At 38.4% G+C, this 17352-nt stretch overlaps 3 protein-coding genes across 3 annotated transcripts; 2 read left to right on the forward strand and 1 right to left on the reverse strand.

Annotated features, from left to right (window-relative positions):
* Window positions 1–2866: 2866 nt before the first annotated feature.
* fam32a (family with sequence similarity 32 member A) lies at window positions 2867–5159 on the reverse strand. The gene is made up of 4 exons (XM_062555736.1): window positions 5061–5159; window positions 3852–3996; window positions 3611–3664; window positions 2867–3462 (listed from the first exon to the last, which is right to left on the reverse strand). Exons 1-4 carry the CDS (start codon window positions 5132–5134, stop codon window positions 3394–3396), a joined length of 342 nt encoding a protein of 113 aa, XP_062411720.1. The 5' UTR covers window positions 5135–5159; the 3' UTR covers window positions 2867–3393.
* A 233-nt stretch (window positions 5160–5392) lies between these two features.
* Window positions 5393–7579, forward strand: mrpl54 (mitochondrial ribosomal protein L54). The gene is made up of 3 exons (XM_062555956.1): window positions 5393–5571; window positions 5872–6025; window positions 7002–7579. Exons 1-3 carry the CDS (start codon window positions 5445–5447, stop codon window positions 7132–7134), a joined length of 414 nt encoding a protein of 137 aa, XP_062411940.1. The 5' UTR covers window positions 5393–5444; the 3' UTR covers window positions 7135–7579.
* A 380-nt stretch (window positions 7580–7959) lies between these two features.
* malt2 (MALT paracaspase 2) lies at window positions 7960–16702 on the forward strand. Its single transcript, XM_062556500.1, has 17 exons — window positions 7960–8341; window positions 9094–9265; window positions 9668–9834; window positions 10301–10428; window positions 10652–10802; window positions 10900–11081; window positions 11262–11358; window positions 11467–11502; window positions 11776–11817; window positions 11932–12135; window positions 12412–12589; window positions 12755–12829; window positions 12923–13050; window positions 14942–15088; window positions 15565–15722; window positions 15846–15983; window positions 16077–16702. Exons 2-17 carry the CDS (start codon window positions 9129–9131, stop codon window positions 16503–16505), a joined length of 2397 nt encoding a protein of 798 aa, XP_062412484.1. The 5' UTR covers window positions 7960–8341; window positions 9094–9128; the 3' UTR covers window positions 16506–16702.
* Window positions 16703–17352: the final 650 nt, after the last annotated feature.

A 17352-nucleotide genomic window follows, 5' to 3' on the forward strand; every position in this document is an offset into this window, starting at 1 on the left:
TGCATTTCCATATCTATTCTGCTCTTATAAGGCTAATACACTGCACATATTTCTACCATTCCACCTTCTTAATTGTATATTTTGTCTTCTCTGCACTATTATTGTATTCTGTGTATATGACTTTTCTGCTTTTTAAAGGTAGGATTCTGGATTCCCACATAACGTAAAAAACCATAGTGGCTATTTGAGCTGGTTCAGAAGTAAAGAGACCAATAAAACTGAGATCAACAACAGCTAAAGTAAATTGAGAGAAATGTTATCTCTGGTTACATATTGTATTTGATGACAGACATCAGTCATACCTATTTTTCTTTCAGAAAAAATACTTAGGGTTTAGGGTTTAGTTTAGGGCTGTTTGGATTATCCCCCAGAGACAGAGTTGTACCAAACAGAGCTATGGAGTGAAAGTCCTACAGCTTTGCTTGGGGGTGAAAAATGAGACATTTTTATATAAAGATAATGCACCTTGTGATATTTTGCTGTTTGGATAAGTACGCTGGGAGAAACTCCAACTGGAAGCATCATAACTTCTCTGAACAACAATGTATAAATATTTGTCCACATTTTGTAATCAAAATCACTCACGCACATCTGCCGTGGGCCTGCTTGGGGAGGGGGGGGGGGATGAGGTATCATAAAATACTACTTTGATTTTCTCTAATGTATGACCCTGTCTAATTAAGAGACTGATTATGTGGTTCCCCTTTTCATGTGTGCCCACCACACGCGCGTGAATGGGGAGCACACGCAGACGTGTGTGCACCATGTAAACGGCATGCTCCCTGTAATTGCTCCCTGTAAGTGTGAAAGCTTCAATGGGTTTCTGGTGCTAACAAGAGGACGCCGATGGCATGTGGTGAGGAGCAAAGAGCAAGAAACAGAGTCAAAGAAAATCGTGAATTGCTGCAAGGCGCCATTGGAGGCCAATCAAGCGACAAAAATCTCACTGTATGCCTCCTTAATAGTAGCTTCTAGTCAGTAATTGCAACTTTCACATTCTCTAAAGAACCCATGACATTGCATTTGAGTTTGAAGCTTCTGGAGCAATCCAACATTTAAGTTTAGTTGATCACTAAAACATGCTGGTTCACTTCTTGAGTCTGTCATTTGAGTAGCCTACACATGACTAATTGCCAGTTGCATTAATTACTCTCAGATACTATCCCTGCATCTACTGAAGTTTATGGTTTTCTGGATCTGGGAGGGATGGTTACATTGAATCATTCTGGAACCTGGCATCAACCTGGAAAACAACCAACTTTAAAATTGACAAGACAAGATGCAACTAGCTATGTTGATATGGCCATTTGAAAGAAACATTTACTATTTATGTCGATATGAATGTTTTACATGAAACATTTAACAGGAAAGTCACAATAATACTGTTAATCAGCTTCAGGTATTTCCACTGATCACCCTCTGGAAAACAAACTTTGAAAGGAGATCTCACCACCAGTTCCTTCGAAGGGATCCTTAACAGAAACAAGGCAATATAAGATTAGGTTGAGAAGAAAAACAGAATATTTTGAGATCTTAAGCTTAACTTAAATTGGACTTGGACTGAGACAATATGGAGGGCTATTTTGCAACTTTTTCCCCTCAACCTATTCTTACTGTATCTTGCTTTGAATCTTTTAATGGACCCTGAGGGGAAACATGAGACATCTCAATAAGTGCCGATTTATGTTCTTGTAAGACAAAGAAAAGACATTTCCCAGACAAGAAATCTTCCTTGAGCAGGGGTGCGTTGTTGAAAGTATTGCTGAACTACCATTGATGAAAGATGGAAAAAGAAGAATTTTGGCAGAATAGCTATTTGAGCTTGTCTATAAATAGGCCATAGAGTAAAGCTAAGCTATACAACTGATGAAGAGATGAAACTGACTAAACTTAAATCAATACGTATGGGTCAGCAGCCAAAAAGGCATTCCAGGACAGCAGTAGGAAACTAATTTGACACACATGAAGACGTATATGTAAAAAACATTTTCGGAAAGTTGTTTGCATCCACTATACTCTTGGTCTTAGGAATAGAGTGAACATCATATCATAATCAATGATCTCTTATGAGAGTATGGTGTCCCTTCCTCTGATCAGGAGAATTATCAGACAGCTATGATGCGTATTCCAAATGAAACTGTTCTTTCAAGTGTGGCAACACTGCCATCTAGTGTTTAAAATGTTGAGCTAAGAGCGGCGTGATCAGTCTATGGCTATGTACTGTACAAATTGCAAGCCGCCTAATCCTTTATGCTCAATTCCCCCCCCCCCCCCCCCCCCCCCACCCTCACCCTGAAATCCATAAATATCAAGAGCAGATCAATATCAGGCTCTGACTCCTTTCAAGTGCAGAAATGTTTTACAACAGAGTTGACATTTGGATAGATAAAATATATATATTTTTTGATACTGAAATTTTACAGAAGACATTTTCTACAGTGTATTTTATAACAGTTAATGGATTAATCCTAAAACCCCACAGATTGTTGGAATGTTAGTAACCTAATTTTTATTCAAATTAATGCTATGCATCAGTAGTTGGAGACAGTCAATAATATGGGGAATGGGATTCATTTATCTTATATTAGATCTAAAATACTATATACACTGTATATCAAGCATTACTATTGATGAAAGGTTCTCATAATTTGTTCAAAACTGATTAAGTGAAAATGAATGTCTTGTAAATGACAAAATGTTTATCTCAAAGACAATAAATGTACAAAATATAGAATGACCTGGCTAAATTACTTGAAATGTTTATTACATTATTTAAATTACATTCAAGCAACATAAGCCAGGTTGTGGTTTCAAGTGGTTTGATTGAGTGATCAGACTCCTACAATGACAACAAAAAGGCTGAACATTTAAATGAAATACTCCACAAGATCATTTTATTGTAGAAATAATGTGTGACCATGTGATGCAATACATTGGTTGAAAAAGAGATCTATATAGGCTACTTAGAATGTATACAACTATAACATGCAAAATACAATTGTCCAAAATAAAAGCTGGTTGGCAACACGTACAACTTGTTTAGCTGCACAAACTAATATGCCTGATCAGTGACAGACAACTAGGTTGTTACAAAATAAATCCTGCCACACTTTGCGGGGCCTGCTTTAAAGGAGAGAACAGCTACAAAAGGAAATGTACATTGAACCAATCATCCAATGCTACTGACAGAAAAGCTCAAGAACTGCATCTTCTGACCTGCTGCATTTGGATGATTGGTTAAAATAACAATGGAGAAGTTCAAATAAAATGACCAATCAAATCAAATGTTCAATATCCATTGCATATAAATAAAATCCATTTTTTTTTTATGAAATACACATTTTAAGAGGACAACCGAGCATCTCCACAGTCCATATCCAGGTAACAACTTGTTTATTTTGTCCAGCTGACTTTAGGAATGTCATAATGTTCAGTAAGAGTATCCAGGTGTCTGTTAAACTCCTGAAATTATAAAAATCATGTTTGCAATGAAAAATAAAGGCAACAGTAACACAGTACACTATGTCAAAAACATTGATCTTACACACAACTAATTAGTTAAGTGACTTACTGATTTTTCTTTATTAATCAACTCTGAGAGTTTACTCACCTCAACTCTCCTTTTGTGTGTTTTAGATGCCTTATTCAGGATGCGTTCCATTTGCTGTTGAGGGTACATGACATTAATCGAGAGAAACAGTAAAGGTCCTAACCTTTTGATTGTGTAGCACTTTAGTCAACTAGTGTTGTTTTTTAAGTGATTTACAGTACACCTAACAGGTTGCTTTCCACACGTATAATGTAAATCTTAAATTGTTGCCTAAATTAACACATACGATAGATATACTTACTCTTTTTTCTTGAATTTTATCGAAGGCCATTTGAGCTGGTGTCCTTTTGTCGACCCAAGTCTTCTTGTCTTCTTCCTCGGTGTTTTGAGATGTCCTTATTTGTTGTTCGTTAAGTTTCTTCTTTTCTTTGTCCTTCTTCTTTTTCCTACAAAGAGAGACAAACACGGTACTACTGTTAATATCCGTTATAATATAATGTTGTTAGCCTCGAAATAAATGCAATTGATATTTAACTAACCACTCCAGCCTAACGCTGACGTGAAATAGGTTTACATACAACCCAATATTCAGATTTTAACAGGTAGCCTACAAAAAAAACCCTGAACTATTAGACCAGATATGGGTTAATTACAGAATAGTAGCTGCTACTAGTGATGTTATCCGTGAACCCCCTGCTTCGAGGCGTGTATCGAAAACATGAACCAATTTGAGATGAAGCTTGTATCGGAGCTTGATTCGTTTGGTGATAATCACGTGACCAGTGACGTCCGAAGCTTCGTTTCACACACACCCATGTGACTGCTTCGAAGTTTGATTCAAAGCCGTAGCGCGACACTGGGCGGGGGTTTAGGTTCACTGTGTAAAAGCACTTCGCCAATCAATTGACTCAAACTGACTTGCCGACGCATCAAGTCTGCTGATGGCACACTAGTGAAGTGTCTGGACTCGTGGCCTTCTTGTGAGCACGCGCGACCCCCGATCACTGTTTTGCGAGTTCGAGTCCGGGCGTGTGCAAGGCGCGACTGAATCGCGCAGGTTCAACACAAAACAAGTTAGAAGATCCCTAAATAACCTTATTTATCCCTGTTATTATTTATTTATCCATTAACTCATGTTCAAGATGTATTCATCTTTGACTCACAGACATTCATAGCTAATAACTACGAAACAGTCTGTGACACAAGGCTATCCTAAACTTTCACCACTAGATGTCCTCATAGAGTTCTGAAGCTTCGAGTACTGAACCTTTTTTCGATACAATTGGATTGAATGCCTCACTGGTTCAGAAAGCTTCAGTTCGCCATCACTAGCTGCTACACTAATGAGCAGAGAAGCGGGGAAGTTGCTAACGCCAGCTATTCTAGAAATGCTGTCGTCGATCATATTATCATAGCTGAATTATGGCTTTAAATGGTCAACGAGTCAACTATAGAGATGACGATAACATCATCAATATCTTACATGTCCGTACATAGATTAATAACCTACTTTTTAGCAGACGACAGGTCCCCCACTCCTTTTAGTTTCAGGGCTCCTTTCTGAACTTCTCCGTATTCAGCCATGTTTGCTTGTGCAATGTTTAGGAAGTGTCGCATTTTCCTTTGTGTACACGCAACGTTTCCGCCTCATGACGGAAGTACCGAAGTACACTAAAAAACCCAAAAACACATTTATACTGAAGCTCTGCTGAAGCGTGAAAGTGGGTACTTTATATTGTGTATACAATGAATTGTCTGATGTCTAGCAAGTAAATTGTCCTGATTTAATATTTATACAGAGTGAGTTAAAATGGTAGGAACTAATGTCTTTCAGCAACCGGAAGTGTTTGTATGTCGGCTGGCTGACAACGTTGGACTGTGTCATGCCGTCGAAATGGCTAGTAATACATTGTGTTGTTTTGCAAAGAAATTGCCATTTCTAACAGTCGGGTTTCATGCAGAAAGGTTTGTGTGTAGTACCTTGTCAGTTTCTCAAACACGAGGATATGCGAAGAAAGTTGGTAAGTATCGTGTGCCGTGTTTATGCTTAGCGACCTTGATTAACTTACCTGACTGCTAACAAACTAATAGTAGCTAACGTTACATTAATCAGACTTATCTTATGATCTTAATCTTGTCTTCTTATGATCTTAATACTGTTAAAGCTATGTAACCCTTCGGAATATAAACAGGAAATTAATATCATTGCTGTCAATTGATTGAACTAGCAGTACTTGTATGTCGTTTGCTGGTAACTCTTGAACATTTGTTTCAGCTGCAAAACTGCTCTGCTGATTGTGGTCTTTTCTTTTTAACGATAGCTGCCAAAAAGGGCAAAGGGATGGTTAAGGAAGTCCTGAAGGGCCCAGAGGTGTGTACAGACCCAATTAGATTGACCACACATGCAGTGGGAGTGAATGTCTTTAAACAGGGCGAGGATCCTCCATTGAAGCCACGTGAAGAGTACCCAGAATGGTATGTTCCAGTTACCTGTAACTGTAATCGATACTTTACTGTTACTTTTGTTGCTACTCTGAACTCTGTTACCGTATAATGGCAGTAGATAGAGGGCAATCAGTCTTATGATCTAGGGCAAGGTTCTCAACCTTTTTGGGGCTAAGGCACAACACAAATCTAACCAAACTGCAAAGGCACACTGGCCTATGGTTACTGATTGTAAAATATGTCACGCACATTATTATCTATGCAATAGTGTTCACTCTTATGCCCAGTGTGTTCATGAGCTGAGACCACAGTGATTGGCATATGCTCACATGATGTTGATTGAGCTTTTTAATCAAGAGGCTGTGCCATTTATATATCTAAGATAGCCCTCTAGTCTATTTCATGAGTCTGTAAATGTTTTTGGTCCCTCAAAAAAAAATGGGGCGGCTGTGGCCTACTGGTTAGTGCTTCAGGCTTGTCACTGAAGGTTCAATCCCTGATCGATAGGAACAAATGTGGGTAGGGGAAGCGGTTGAGCACTGCTCTCCCATGCCCACCACGGCTGAAGTGCCCTTGAGCAAGGCACCTAACCTCTCACTGCTCCCTGGGCACTGTAGCAAGCAACTCAATGCTCCGGGTTAGTGATGTGCTTCACTTCAGTGTGTGCTGTGTGTGTTTCACTAATTCACAGATTGGGATTAATGCAGAGACCAAGTCTCCCCTCATAGGATCAAAAGAGTATACTTATACTTAAATTCCATGGTGCACACCGGTTGAGAACCACTGATCTAGGGTTATCACTAACGGCATTAAGAGAGGTGCAAGTACCTTCATAGATGTTTACATGAGGCTGTTGAGATGAAAGATGCATATTTATTATTTGTCTGAAATTACTAACTTTATTTGTGTTATGTGTTTGACAAACAATGTTCAACACAGTGCAGGGGTTCCACATTTGATTCTGAATGTGCTTGTAATCAACTGTGTTTTGAATCCTGCATTGCAGGTTGTTCCAGCTCAACTTGGGCCCCCCAAAAAAGCTCTCAGAAGTCGATCCAGAGAGTCGTGAATACTGGAAGATATTGAGAAAAGAACACATGTGGCGCTTCAACAGATTAAACAAAGGCAAAAAACTGTAGAGATTGTGACCGTCTTGTTGGCTAGAAATCAAAGAACTGACTTTTGTCTCCTTTTGATATCATCAACCTCCAGATAGGATCCACCCACACAAGTCGCTTACTGTTGAGTTGTACTTTTACCGGATCCAACATTCAGCATGGCCTGAGAGGAATGTACTTTTTTTTTTTTTTTTACAGATATTACTGACATTTGTTCTGTGTGGTAACTTGCATAGAAAAACAAAATTGGATGTACATATCTTGTGTGTTACTATATGAAACAATATGTAAAGCCTTTTTGTTTTTCATTCAAAATAAGAAATAAATATGTTACACACTAATAGTTGTTGAACTAGAAATTGTTGAATGATTTCGCATATTTATTCAACTGATTCTAATGTGTGATTATACATGCATTTGGTGTTCAGTTATAATTTGGTAAATAAAGCTCAATCAGTTAACAATGTTATTCCATTCAGAACACCATACTGGATTTCCCTCTTCAATGTTTTCAAGTTTGTCGTGGCATCGACAGTGTGTTGCAAAAGTCAACTTGAGTCAACATTGCAATGTAAAATGTGGACTCAGGCATCAATCCATGTAAGCTGTCAGGTTGAGAGTGATAGTTGGATAATGATGAATAAGTAATACTGAAGTTACTTAGTCACCGCCTTGAGTAAACATAGAATACTCTGATTGAAGCTTATTTAAAAAAAAAAAAATCTTTCGATATTTTTGGAGAGTAGGCTATGATGTAACGCATGTTTGACATTTAATTATAGACCGCATTTGACATAAAAGTTTTCCTATTTGAACAATGAGCGGGAGCCAGGATGGGAACATGTCAGATGTAACACCCTGATCTGGCTCGTGTGGTAGGAAGATGAGTCGCTGTTGAGAGTGAAAGTATACCAGTCATTTTTAAATGGGGAAATGAAGACGTGAATGCAAATGAAAAGGGTGAAGAGGAAACAACCACAAAAAGAACGCCAGAATTCTTTTCTGACGCTTGCTAGTTGTGGTAGCCTCTCTGATTTACAATGAACTGTCGACAGATTGACATGCAAACTAGGATTGACTAGTTGATGTCTTACTACACTGATGGAAATAATATTTGTCAAAAACTACAGTCTAACTTTAAATGCCAGGATTTGTGAGGCTCGTTGAATACTCGCGATTATAAAGCAGTGGAACACGCTAAATTTCCCGGAAGTACGCCTGTGCCCAGGTAAGATTTCATGAGTTAGTGGAGCTCAATACTTAATAATAGCCTAGTTGTCCTATTTGTTTGTCTTCTATAGGCATATATATCTGCTATGCTCTATTCTGCTATAGATCATAATAGGAACTGGTAGTGATATTTGGGCATCTTAAAACAGCGAGATTATACGCTTCAGTGCACTTGCTAGTCGAAACCATGCAAACCCATGGGCTGCTACTCTAACTGGATATTTTGGCAGGCAACTTGTAGGCTATAACCGGCATTAACAAGTTTATTAACAACGCTGTGTAGAGGCATGGACTTTCATGAATTCATAATCTGTTTAAATTTCATAGGAAGATTTAACATGTGTAATAAGCTTATGTAACAAGTATTTTGTTACAGTTTGAGGTAGAAATGTTGTGATGCTTATTACGTGTGGTATTAAAACATCCACTCATAAAAACTGATCTTGGACTCTGTTAAAGGCGGTTTATTGCAGGGTTTTCCATTTAATCATTGTGTAGGCCTATTATAAAGCATTCCTAAGTAAACAAGCTCCGAAAAAGATATCTTTATTAGCAATTCATTTTACTTTCTTAATTGAAGGAATTTGCCTAATTTGATTAGACTATTTCATCTTATGTTTTATTATTTTATATATTCCCACAATTCATGACATAAGAAAAACTTAAATGTTAAAACTTAATGTTGTTGTAGGCCTAATTTAATGTTGTTGTAGGCCTAATATTTACAAATAATTGTAAATATTCACACAGTCTAGGAAAGACTGAAAAGTCAATGAGCGGGAGGCATGGCTGACTGGAACCTAGGTGTGGGGACACTGAATGAGAACGAACTCAATAGGCTTGCTGTCCTGCTGGACAATGCCAAGTGTGGGTGGAAACAGCTGGCTAAAGCTGCCACAGATGAACCACGCTTACGTTGCAGGTAGGCCTACAGAAAGTTAAGATTGTGTTAATTAACTTCTACTGACTGTAGTTTACAAAGAAAATGTGACCACACATCATAATTACTGACCTATGTCAACATCTATGAGAGGTTCTTCCAAGTCAAGCATCATCACAAATGAATTTCTGCATTCAGCACCTTTATTTAGAGTTTTCTTTTTCTCTACATTAACAACTGTTTATTCCGACACCATAATGTTATGTAGAATTTCCCTTTAATATTGTCTTATATTTGTCAATGCAGCCTATGTATTATACAGAACTGCTTTTATAAATGCATGTTTCTTTGCTGTCTGCTAACAATTGTGTACACTATAATGATATCCAATAAAGCGTATTAGAGTAAAGAATGTTGATGATGCAATGGCTTACTTTCACACAGCGAAAGTGAGCTGACCAATTGCTCGCTCCAGGTCTTGAACTGCACTGGCAGTTCAGGACGCTTTCTCCTTGGCATGCTGAAAGACCGTGGCTGCACCTTGGGCTTTCTCCTGCAGTGTCTCCGGAAGATGGAGCATCATGAAGCAGTGGAATTTCTCACCGTTACAGGTACTTCCACTACCACTCATCACTGTGTGGTTAAATGATAAACATGAACTTCATTTTTATGGTTTAAGACAAACACTGATTTCCTGCCTTTTGCCATATGCTGGTTTGTAGATGCCACCTCCATTTTGCTTGGGTAAAGTCATACTAAATGTTGTGGTAGTGTAGCTTAGAGGAACTCCATGGCTTTTGAAAGGATCCATAATAGTTCCCTGTTTCAATTGTGATTTGCTAGACAGCATATAGCACTTCCTGTAGAAGTGTGCACAGGAAGGTTCTGCTTTTTTACTTATTGAAGCATCAGATTTGATCTCAGATGCCATCCTCAACTACTTTCTGACGATGCGTAAATATGATCCAATATAATCATGTGACATTAGATTTAATTAGATAATCTTAAGTGGGATCTAGACTAGGGATCATAACCCTTACAGTAGTTTCACTATGCAACTCTGTTTGTGGTTGACAGTGGAGCAGATCCATATTACAGTGCAGCCTCAGACACAGCAGGCCCAAGAGGGGAGCAGAGTGGTGCTGAGCTGCAAGGCCACTGGCCCACCTAGTCTTGGCTACCAGTGGTTCAGAGGCAAAGAGGAGGTGAGAAGCACATATATTGTAAATACTGTTTATTATAACAATCGTGTGAGCATCATTCTATGTTCTACTGCTCTGCTCTGCATTAACATCTACTGTAAGCTATGCTAATGTTGTATACAGAGGAAAGAGTTTGAGCTGAAGAAAGCCAAATGATAGGTGACTAAAATATCGCAGATGGAATCCTGAAATGACACTGAGGAATAGTGTTGCTTGTGTTGTACAGATCCCAGGCGGATATGGCCCTGATCTAGTTATGCCTTTCCTACGAATGGCTCAGCAGGGCCACTATATCTGCCGTGTTAACCATGGGGAAAAGTTTATCTTCTCCAACTGGGCACATGTGCGTGTAGTCCAGTCGGGAAACTCCAGCTCAGGTAATGTGACAGAAAACCATTTAGTTAAAATATGCCTCTACAATACCATTTAAACATGCATATATATTAACATAACAAGCTTCCATTTTTATTTCAGAGGTTAGTAGTACCATGTTTCCTGGATCTGGATTGCGGATCACTTGTCAGCCAAGGCAGCAGACACTATCTGAAGGAGATGGTCTCCTCCTTCAGTGTTTTGCTGAGGGAAATCCTCCTCCTCGATTCCAGTGGTACCGTAACAAAACACCTGTAGAAGCAGCAACAAAACCCAATCTGAAGGTGAGTTAGTCTATGTATCTATTTTACCATTTTTGTTAATTGAATGTTGTGTATAACTATAGTATCCAATTATCTGAAGATAAATGTGCAAGTTTGTATTATGTGACTACTTTCCAAATCTATTTGGTGACATATTTTGTTGTGTTTTTGTTAGCTTTAAGTAACTGTTGACTTTTACAGATAGCATGTGTAACAACAGCAGATAGAGGAAGGTACTATTGTCGAGTCGAGAACCTTTTCCATGAAATCAAGAGTGAAGAGGTCAACATAAACATTGGTAATCACCACGATAAATTGACATATTGGTTCTTATCAATTAAGGAAGTTACTCATGCAAAGTGCCTTAAAGGTGATTGTTTTATTGATTCACGGTGATGTTTTTCAGGACCAAGTGATACCCACTGGAAGTCAGATGATGAAGGCATGTCATTTTATTTTGGTGAAATCATGTGCCAGGCTCCCCTGTGTTTGAATTTGCATTGATTTGACTTCATATCTTCATATCTTGACTAACTGCATGATAGCAGACAATAATGATTTCAGTTTAACAATGAAGTATTTTTGTTTAATGCTTCCACTTCAGCAAAGAATAAACAGTTTTGTTTTTCATGATCAAATGCCATAGATAGGGTAAATAAATATACCTTCAAGTAGTATTTTTCATGCAAGGAATTATTTGTTTGTCATTTTACAGACATGTCCATAGGACCAACTAGGCAGTCTAGCTGCTTCTATGGTAAGGTCCTCCCAATTGTATTCTTAGAAACCACAACGTCAGTCTTAGCTGTCTTGGCTCAGCCACTCAGCATGGCTTACTTCTTCACATAGTGATCTCCATTCTTCCCCTCAGCCACAGATAAGGTTGCTCTCCTAATGGGCAACATGAACTACCTTCACCACCGCCAGCTTCGTGCACCTATGGCTGATGTGCATGAACTTACAAACCTGCTCCGCCAATTGGACTTCAAGGTCGTATCTCTGCTGGATCTTAACTGGCAGGAGATGCACAGTGCTGTGACAGAGTTCCTCCTGTTGCTCGGTCATGGTGTCTATGGTGGGACTTCTTTTTTCTTATGCTCATATTATAAAGTGAATTATACTGAAGGTCATTTGTTGTTTTGACATGTCAATTTATGCCTTGTTCTGTGTTTGAGAGGTTAGGTTTGTTATTCATAAGCAATTCATCAAAGTATTACCATTTGGTAATATTAGTATTAGTATTAGTACTAATTAGTATTAGTTCATAGTGCATTCGTTGTATGTTAAATGTAACTTTTTCCCTGCACACTAAATGTTACACAAACACAACTCTTGCTTCCCCTCTTCCCAGGGCTTCTCTACTTTGCTGGCCATGGTTATGAGAACTATGGTAATAGTTTCATGGTGCCCATTGATGCTCCAGCCTCCTATACCTCAAAGAACTGCTTGTGGGTTCAAGAGGTGCTACAGCGAATGCAGGAGCGGGATACCGGTCTTAATGTCTTTCTGCTGGACATGTGTCGCAAAAGGTAGAGTTCACATTTAAAAACAAAAGGCATGACTTTACGTGGTTTCATAACAAAAGTATACATTTTGTAGCACAAAAAGTATTCTGTCCATGAAATAAGGCATGTTGCACTTGCCGCTTCATAAACATGTTATGTGAAAAATGTATATGATCTGTGTGCTTCAAGGAACTTAAATGATGAAACCATACCCCAACCTGATCCTCGTAAGGTGACGGCAAACATAGTGTTTGGTTATGCTACGTAAGTCTCTTTATTATTTACGACCATTCTGTTTGTATTCAGAATAGGATAGGTCTACAGTATACTGTTATTTTAACACATGCTCAATTGCAGGTGTGTGGATGCTGAGGCATATGAGGTGAATAAGGATGATCTGTCCAATGGCATTTTCATAAGCTATCTGAAGAAAAGACTGATGGAGGATGAGAAGGTCACTGTAATGCTGGACAGAGTGGCTGAGGGTAAGATGTCCTGTCTTCATGATGACATAACTCTTACAGACCTGTCGGCATTTAAAAAACTAGAGTTCTTGGTCTTTATCCTATTGCATTAGTCAGATTTTCAAGAAAGTAAGGACGCAAGTATTTTGCAAGTAGGCCTACATACCTGTAATATAACTTTATGTTAAGATGTATTGTGCTGCCTATTGCCTATATATTGCCTATATTTTTATATGCAGCTTTGGGGTGGGGGCAGGTTAGTGTCACACACCTAGATTAATTTGCTAGTCAATGAGATCTATCTAACAAGGAGCAAGAACAAATAAGTGAAAACTATGCTCATGGCTGAGTTTGTTGGTACCCTTACAAATTATTGAAAAAAAGTTTGGTTTTTTGAACATGGATTCTCTAAAATGGCCCAAACAAATGTATTAGTACCCTAAAAAAGATGACGAATTATTAGATTATAGTGGCATTTAAAACTAACTGTGTCATCGTTATACAGTATATTTGATCTTTCATTCAGTCATATAGCCTATTGAAATGGAGAAAAGTAGTCATTCTGCAATTTGGTATCATTGTGTGCACCTAAATGAATATGGACCAGAGAAATCAAAGGTTGCCAGCGGGGATCTGAAAGAAAATAGACAACCATGACTGCAGATACACATGTTATTACCAAGTTTAAGGTGCATGGGACTGTAGCCAATCTTGCTGGATGTGGTACCAGAAGGATATTGACCCCAGACTGATCAGAAGGATAGCGCAAATTGGAAGACAAAGAGACAAAGATAACTTCTAAGGTCAACTCCAATGTCAAGGTACATAAAATCCATATAGTCAAGTCACAAGCCTGCGAGGATAAATATCCTTTGAACTGATTAAATGAAACTGGAGCCTTTTGTCAAATCACATCAGCTCTACTATCAGATCAGACTAATCAAATGCCTGACCTCTCTGGAAAGCTGAGACACAGCAGGTTCAGTAGATGCCATCAGAATAACTAGTCATATTCTGACCTAGAAACACAGCTGAGCACTAGCATCAGGTCTTGTGAAGCTGGGCGCAAATGCAGATCAATATAAATTTTAGCATGAAATATGAGTGCTGTAGACCATTTTCTTGCCAAGGTATGCTCATGCGTTTGAACCCTTGACCACATGAACCCTTTTGTGTAGAAGCTTAATCTTGGTCTCAAATTGAAGGTAACACTCTGAGGTTTCTTGTAGACTATTTGGATAGTATGTCAGGTGTTCTGATATAGATTGACTACACAAAATATGGAATAATTACACAAAAGTCTCCAATTTTGCATTTACTTTGTTGGTTCAATGGTTGTGTATAAGATGGAATATACATCTGCACAACTAATATAGGTTAAAACAGCATGAAGATTCAACTTCTATGGATTGTTGTGAATATTTCAGTACCCAATATTTTGCACATACTTATTGTACTGCAGCTACACTGCAGCCAGAGGTCAGGGTGGCACCAAAAGCGGAGGAGGGGGAGGAGGGCATTTTTGATTAAATTGAATTAAGACATAGTAAGATTAATCTGACAATGTAAAGCACTACACATATTTTACATGACAAAGATTGTCATGTCTTGATTCCCAAGAGTCCAAACTTTCCAATGACTATGCTACATAACAATCTGGTGTCTGAAAATGATCTAGAATGTTGGGGCGAGGTGGTGGAGGGGGGTATTTGACCCGGTACTAGAACAAGTTATGCAGAAGTGGAATAAATAAACAATTATGAATGAGGGTTTTTACCTTTTTTGTGGAAGGGTACCAACACTATCAGACACAACTGTAACAGAGCTGGTTCGAGGGCTAGAAAAGAGGAAATACTTGATGATATGCACTGTGATAAAACTGTCACAACACTTTCTGTGTTTGTCCGAGCAGACATGGGCCAGTGTAGAATCACACGTGGTCGGCAGGCCCTGGAGCTACGAAGTAATCTGTCAGAACGGCGAGCGCTAACAGACAAAATCCAGAGCACTGACTGCCCTGTTACGTCAGCGCGCAACCTGCAATGGTCTATCGCTCATGGTGAGGCCTCAAGACTATACAGTAACTCAAGGGAAATAGACTAGTGCAGGGAATGTGTTGTTATAGTCAAGTTTGTCTGTTGTTTCTGGTACTGGTTCTGGTCCAGAACTTCAACTGATGTCAGTATTAGAAATATTGCTATAAATAGGAGATAAATAAGGCTGCAAATGCCAACATGAACAGACATGACAGGGGTGTTTTTATATATAAAATGTGGGTGTGGTGGAGCCCACTGTTGTGAGTCTGTATCGCTTTGGATAAAAGCTAAATATTAGTCATCAGACATCAACTTTAATTTTTAACTTTAACAACTGAGATTAATTCTGTTAGGTCTTTGAAGGGAGTTTGATGTCCTTGCTGTCTCTTTTGGTTTAGAATTCTGAGTCATCTGAAGCATGCCCATTTTAGAAAGTGTTGTACAGTATAAATGAAACTAAATGCGACTGATCTTAATTTCATTGCCATTCCACCAACAGTTCTGCCAGAGAGCCGGACATTGGAGTTTAAGTGTGGCGTAAAGGTGCAGCTGGGTTTTGCAGCGGAGTTCTCCAACATAATGATCATCTATACCCGGATATTAGACAAGCCCAACGATATAGAACAGTGTTCTGCCCAACTGTCTGACTTCTCTGAGGTGACATTGATCAGATTATTGATGTATTGCAGCTTTTCATGCTGAGTTTTAAATCTATGGATTTTACACCAACACCAACCCATGTTGACCTACTGTCATGATTGCCTATTTTTTTTGTGTCAGGACCTTGAGATAGACCTGAAACATACAAATCAGGAGACTTTGGAGGAAGCTGGGAGTATATTATTTACAATAGATTGTCTGCCACAACCCGAAGTCCCAAAGCTGTATACCCGTCTCAAAGCACTCCAGAGACTAAAGGTCATAAACTATTCTTTTCATTTATGAATTATTTGATATGGTTTCATGTTTTGGCTTAAATCTTAAACATATGTGCCAATCTCCTCATTACAGAAAGAGCTGACATTTACAGTTTGTCTTCACTACCAATACTCAAACCTGGAGGAGGAGGAGGTTCAAGAAATACAAACAGTCTCCATTGGCAAGCCTCTGGTGTCCAAACTGAATCTCCATGAGCCACGCTTGGCCCATTGTTCCTCATTGTCCTCTAGTGATTTTCAGTCAACAAGCCTATTGGAGTCAGCCACATTCCCCCAAGGCCTTTGTGATCCCACCAGTCCATCAGCTTCCACATGCTGGTCCTACTACTCTAATGCAGGGGAGCCTTCAGAAGGGCCATCCTCAACTAAAGTGAATGTGCCAGAAGAAAATCTTGACACTGATGACTGCCCACCTTACACTGCAGCCAAAAGCCTTCCCTATGCTCGTGTGGAGGATGTTACATACAGTTTCAGCAAAATGCAGAATTTTCATTCCTTGTAGAGCTGATGGATGAAGACGAATTTAGGTTTTCTACATATTGCTGTGTTGTCCAATGTTTTTGTCAAATTATTATTATTTGAAGAAGACAGACATTAGTGACTGAAGATGTGAGTTTGTTGATAAACCTTACTAAGAGTATATTTTCCTCTTGTTCAAAAAAGATTTTACAAAACCATCAACTGAATAAAAATTACATAACCAATTGTGTAAGTCTTAATTTCAGTTTTTTTTTCATCCTAATGGTCCTGAATGTTATTTAAATATGCAAATGAGTCATTATTTACTGAAATACACACAGATTTGCATATATTTCCAAATCAGAAATAAGAACATTGGTAAGGTAAATGTCAAAATGAATGTGGTATATTAGATACAAAAGTGTTTACAAATGTGTTAACTTATTGGATATATCTTTTCATCATTCCATACATCAGAAAATAAGTCAGAAACAAAAAATGCCTTGAAATCATGAAAATATAAATAAAGGCTTGAATGATATGTTACCCTCTATAAATACCTTTAGAATATATGCATGGATAAAACTGGGAAGTTTGGCATGTGTAAGTGCAACTGCAGTGGAAATCCCACACCAAATATGGAGGAAGAAAGTAACCTAGATAGATCAAGACCAGCTAGTTGCTTATTAAGGATTTACCAAGAATAAAGGGCCTATTGATTAAGAATAAGAAATTGTCAATAAAGATCTAATAAATGGCAAAGGTGCTTAATACTGACCTTGTTATGCACACCAATTCATACAAATAGGCTATTAGTGATGTATTACTTAAAATGTGTTCCTTAATTTAAAGTGTTATATGAGAATTGATTGTGTGTTATAGCCTACCTT

The sequence above is a fragment of the Sardina pilchardus genome, chromosome 15, assembly GCF_963854185.1.
Source record: "Sardina pilchardus chromosome 15, fSarPil1.1, whole genome shotgun sequence".
Taxonomy (NCBI): Eukaryota; Metazoa; Chordata; class Actinopteri; order Clupeiformes; family Clupeidae; genus Sardina; species Sardina pilchardus.

Coding starts and splice junctions, on each gene's coding strand:
- fam32a (XM_062555736.1), bottom strand. CDS start 5,134: ATGGCTGAATACGGAGAAGTTCAGAAAGGAGCCCTGAAACTAAAAGGA. Junction 3,997..5,060: donor GACCTGTCGTCTGCTAAAAA/GTAGGTTATTAA, acceptor CTCTCTTTGTAG/GAAAAAGAAGAAGGACAAAG. Junction 3,665..3,851: donor ATAAAATTCAAGAAAAAAGA/GTAAGTATATCT, acceptor TACCCTCAACAG/CAAATGGAACGCATCCTGAA.
- mrpl54 (XM_062555956.1), top strand. CDS start 5,445: ATGGCTAGTAATACATTGTGTTGTTTTGCAAAGAAATTGCCATTTCTA. Junction 5,572..5,871: donor AGGATATGCGAAGAAAGTTG/GTAAGTATCGTG, acceptor TTTTAACGATAG/CTGCCAAAAAGGGCAAAGGG. Junction 6,026..7,001: donor CGTGAAGAGTACCCAGAATG/GTATGTTCCAGT, acceptor CCTGCATTGCAG/GTTGTTCCAGCTCAACTTGG.
- malt2 (XM_062556500.1), top strand. CDS start 9,129: ATGGCTGACTGGAACCTAGGTGTGGGGACACTGAATGAGAACGAACTC. Junction 10,429..10,651: donor GGTTCAGAGGCAAAGAGGAG/GTGAGAAGCACA, acceptor TGTGTTGTACAG/ATCCCAGGCGGATATGGCCC. Junction 15,723..15,845: donor AACTGTCTGACTTCTCTGAG/GTGACATTGATC, acceptor TTTTTGTGTCAG/GACCTTGAGATAGACCTGAA.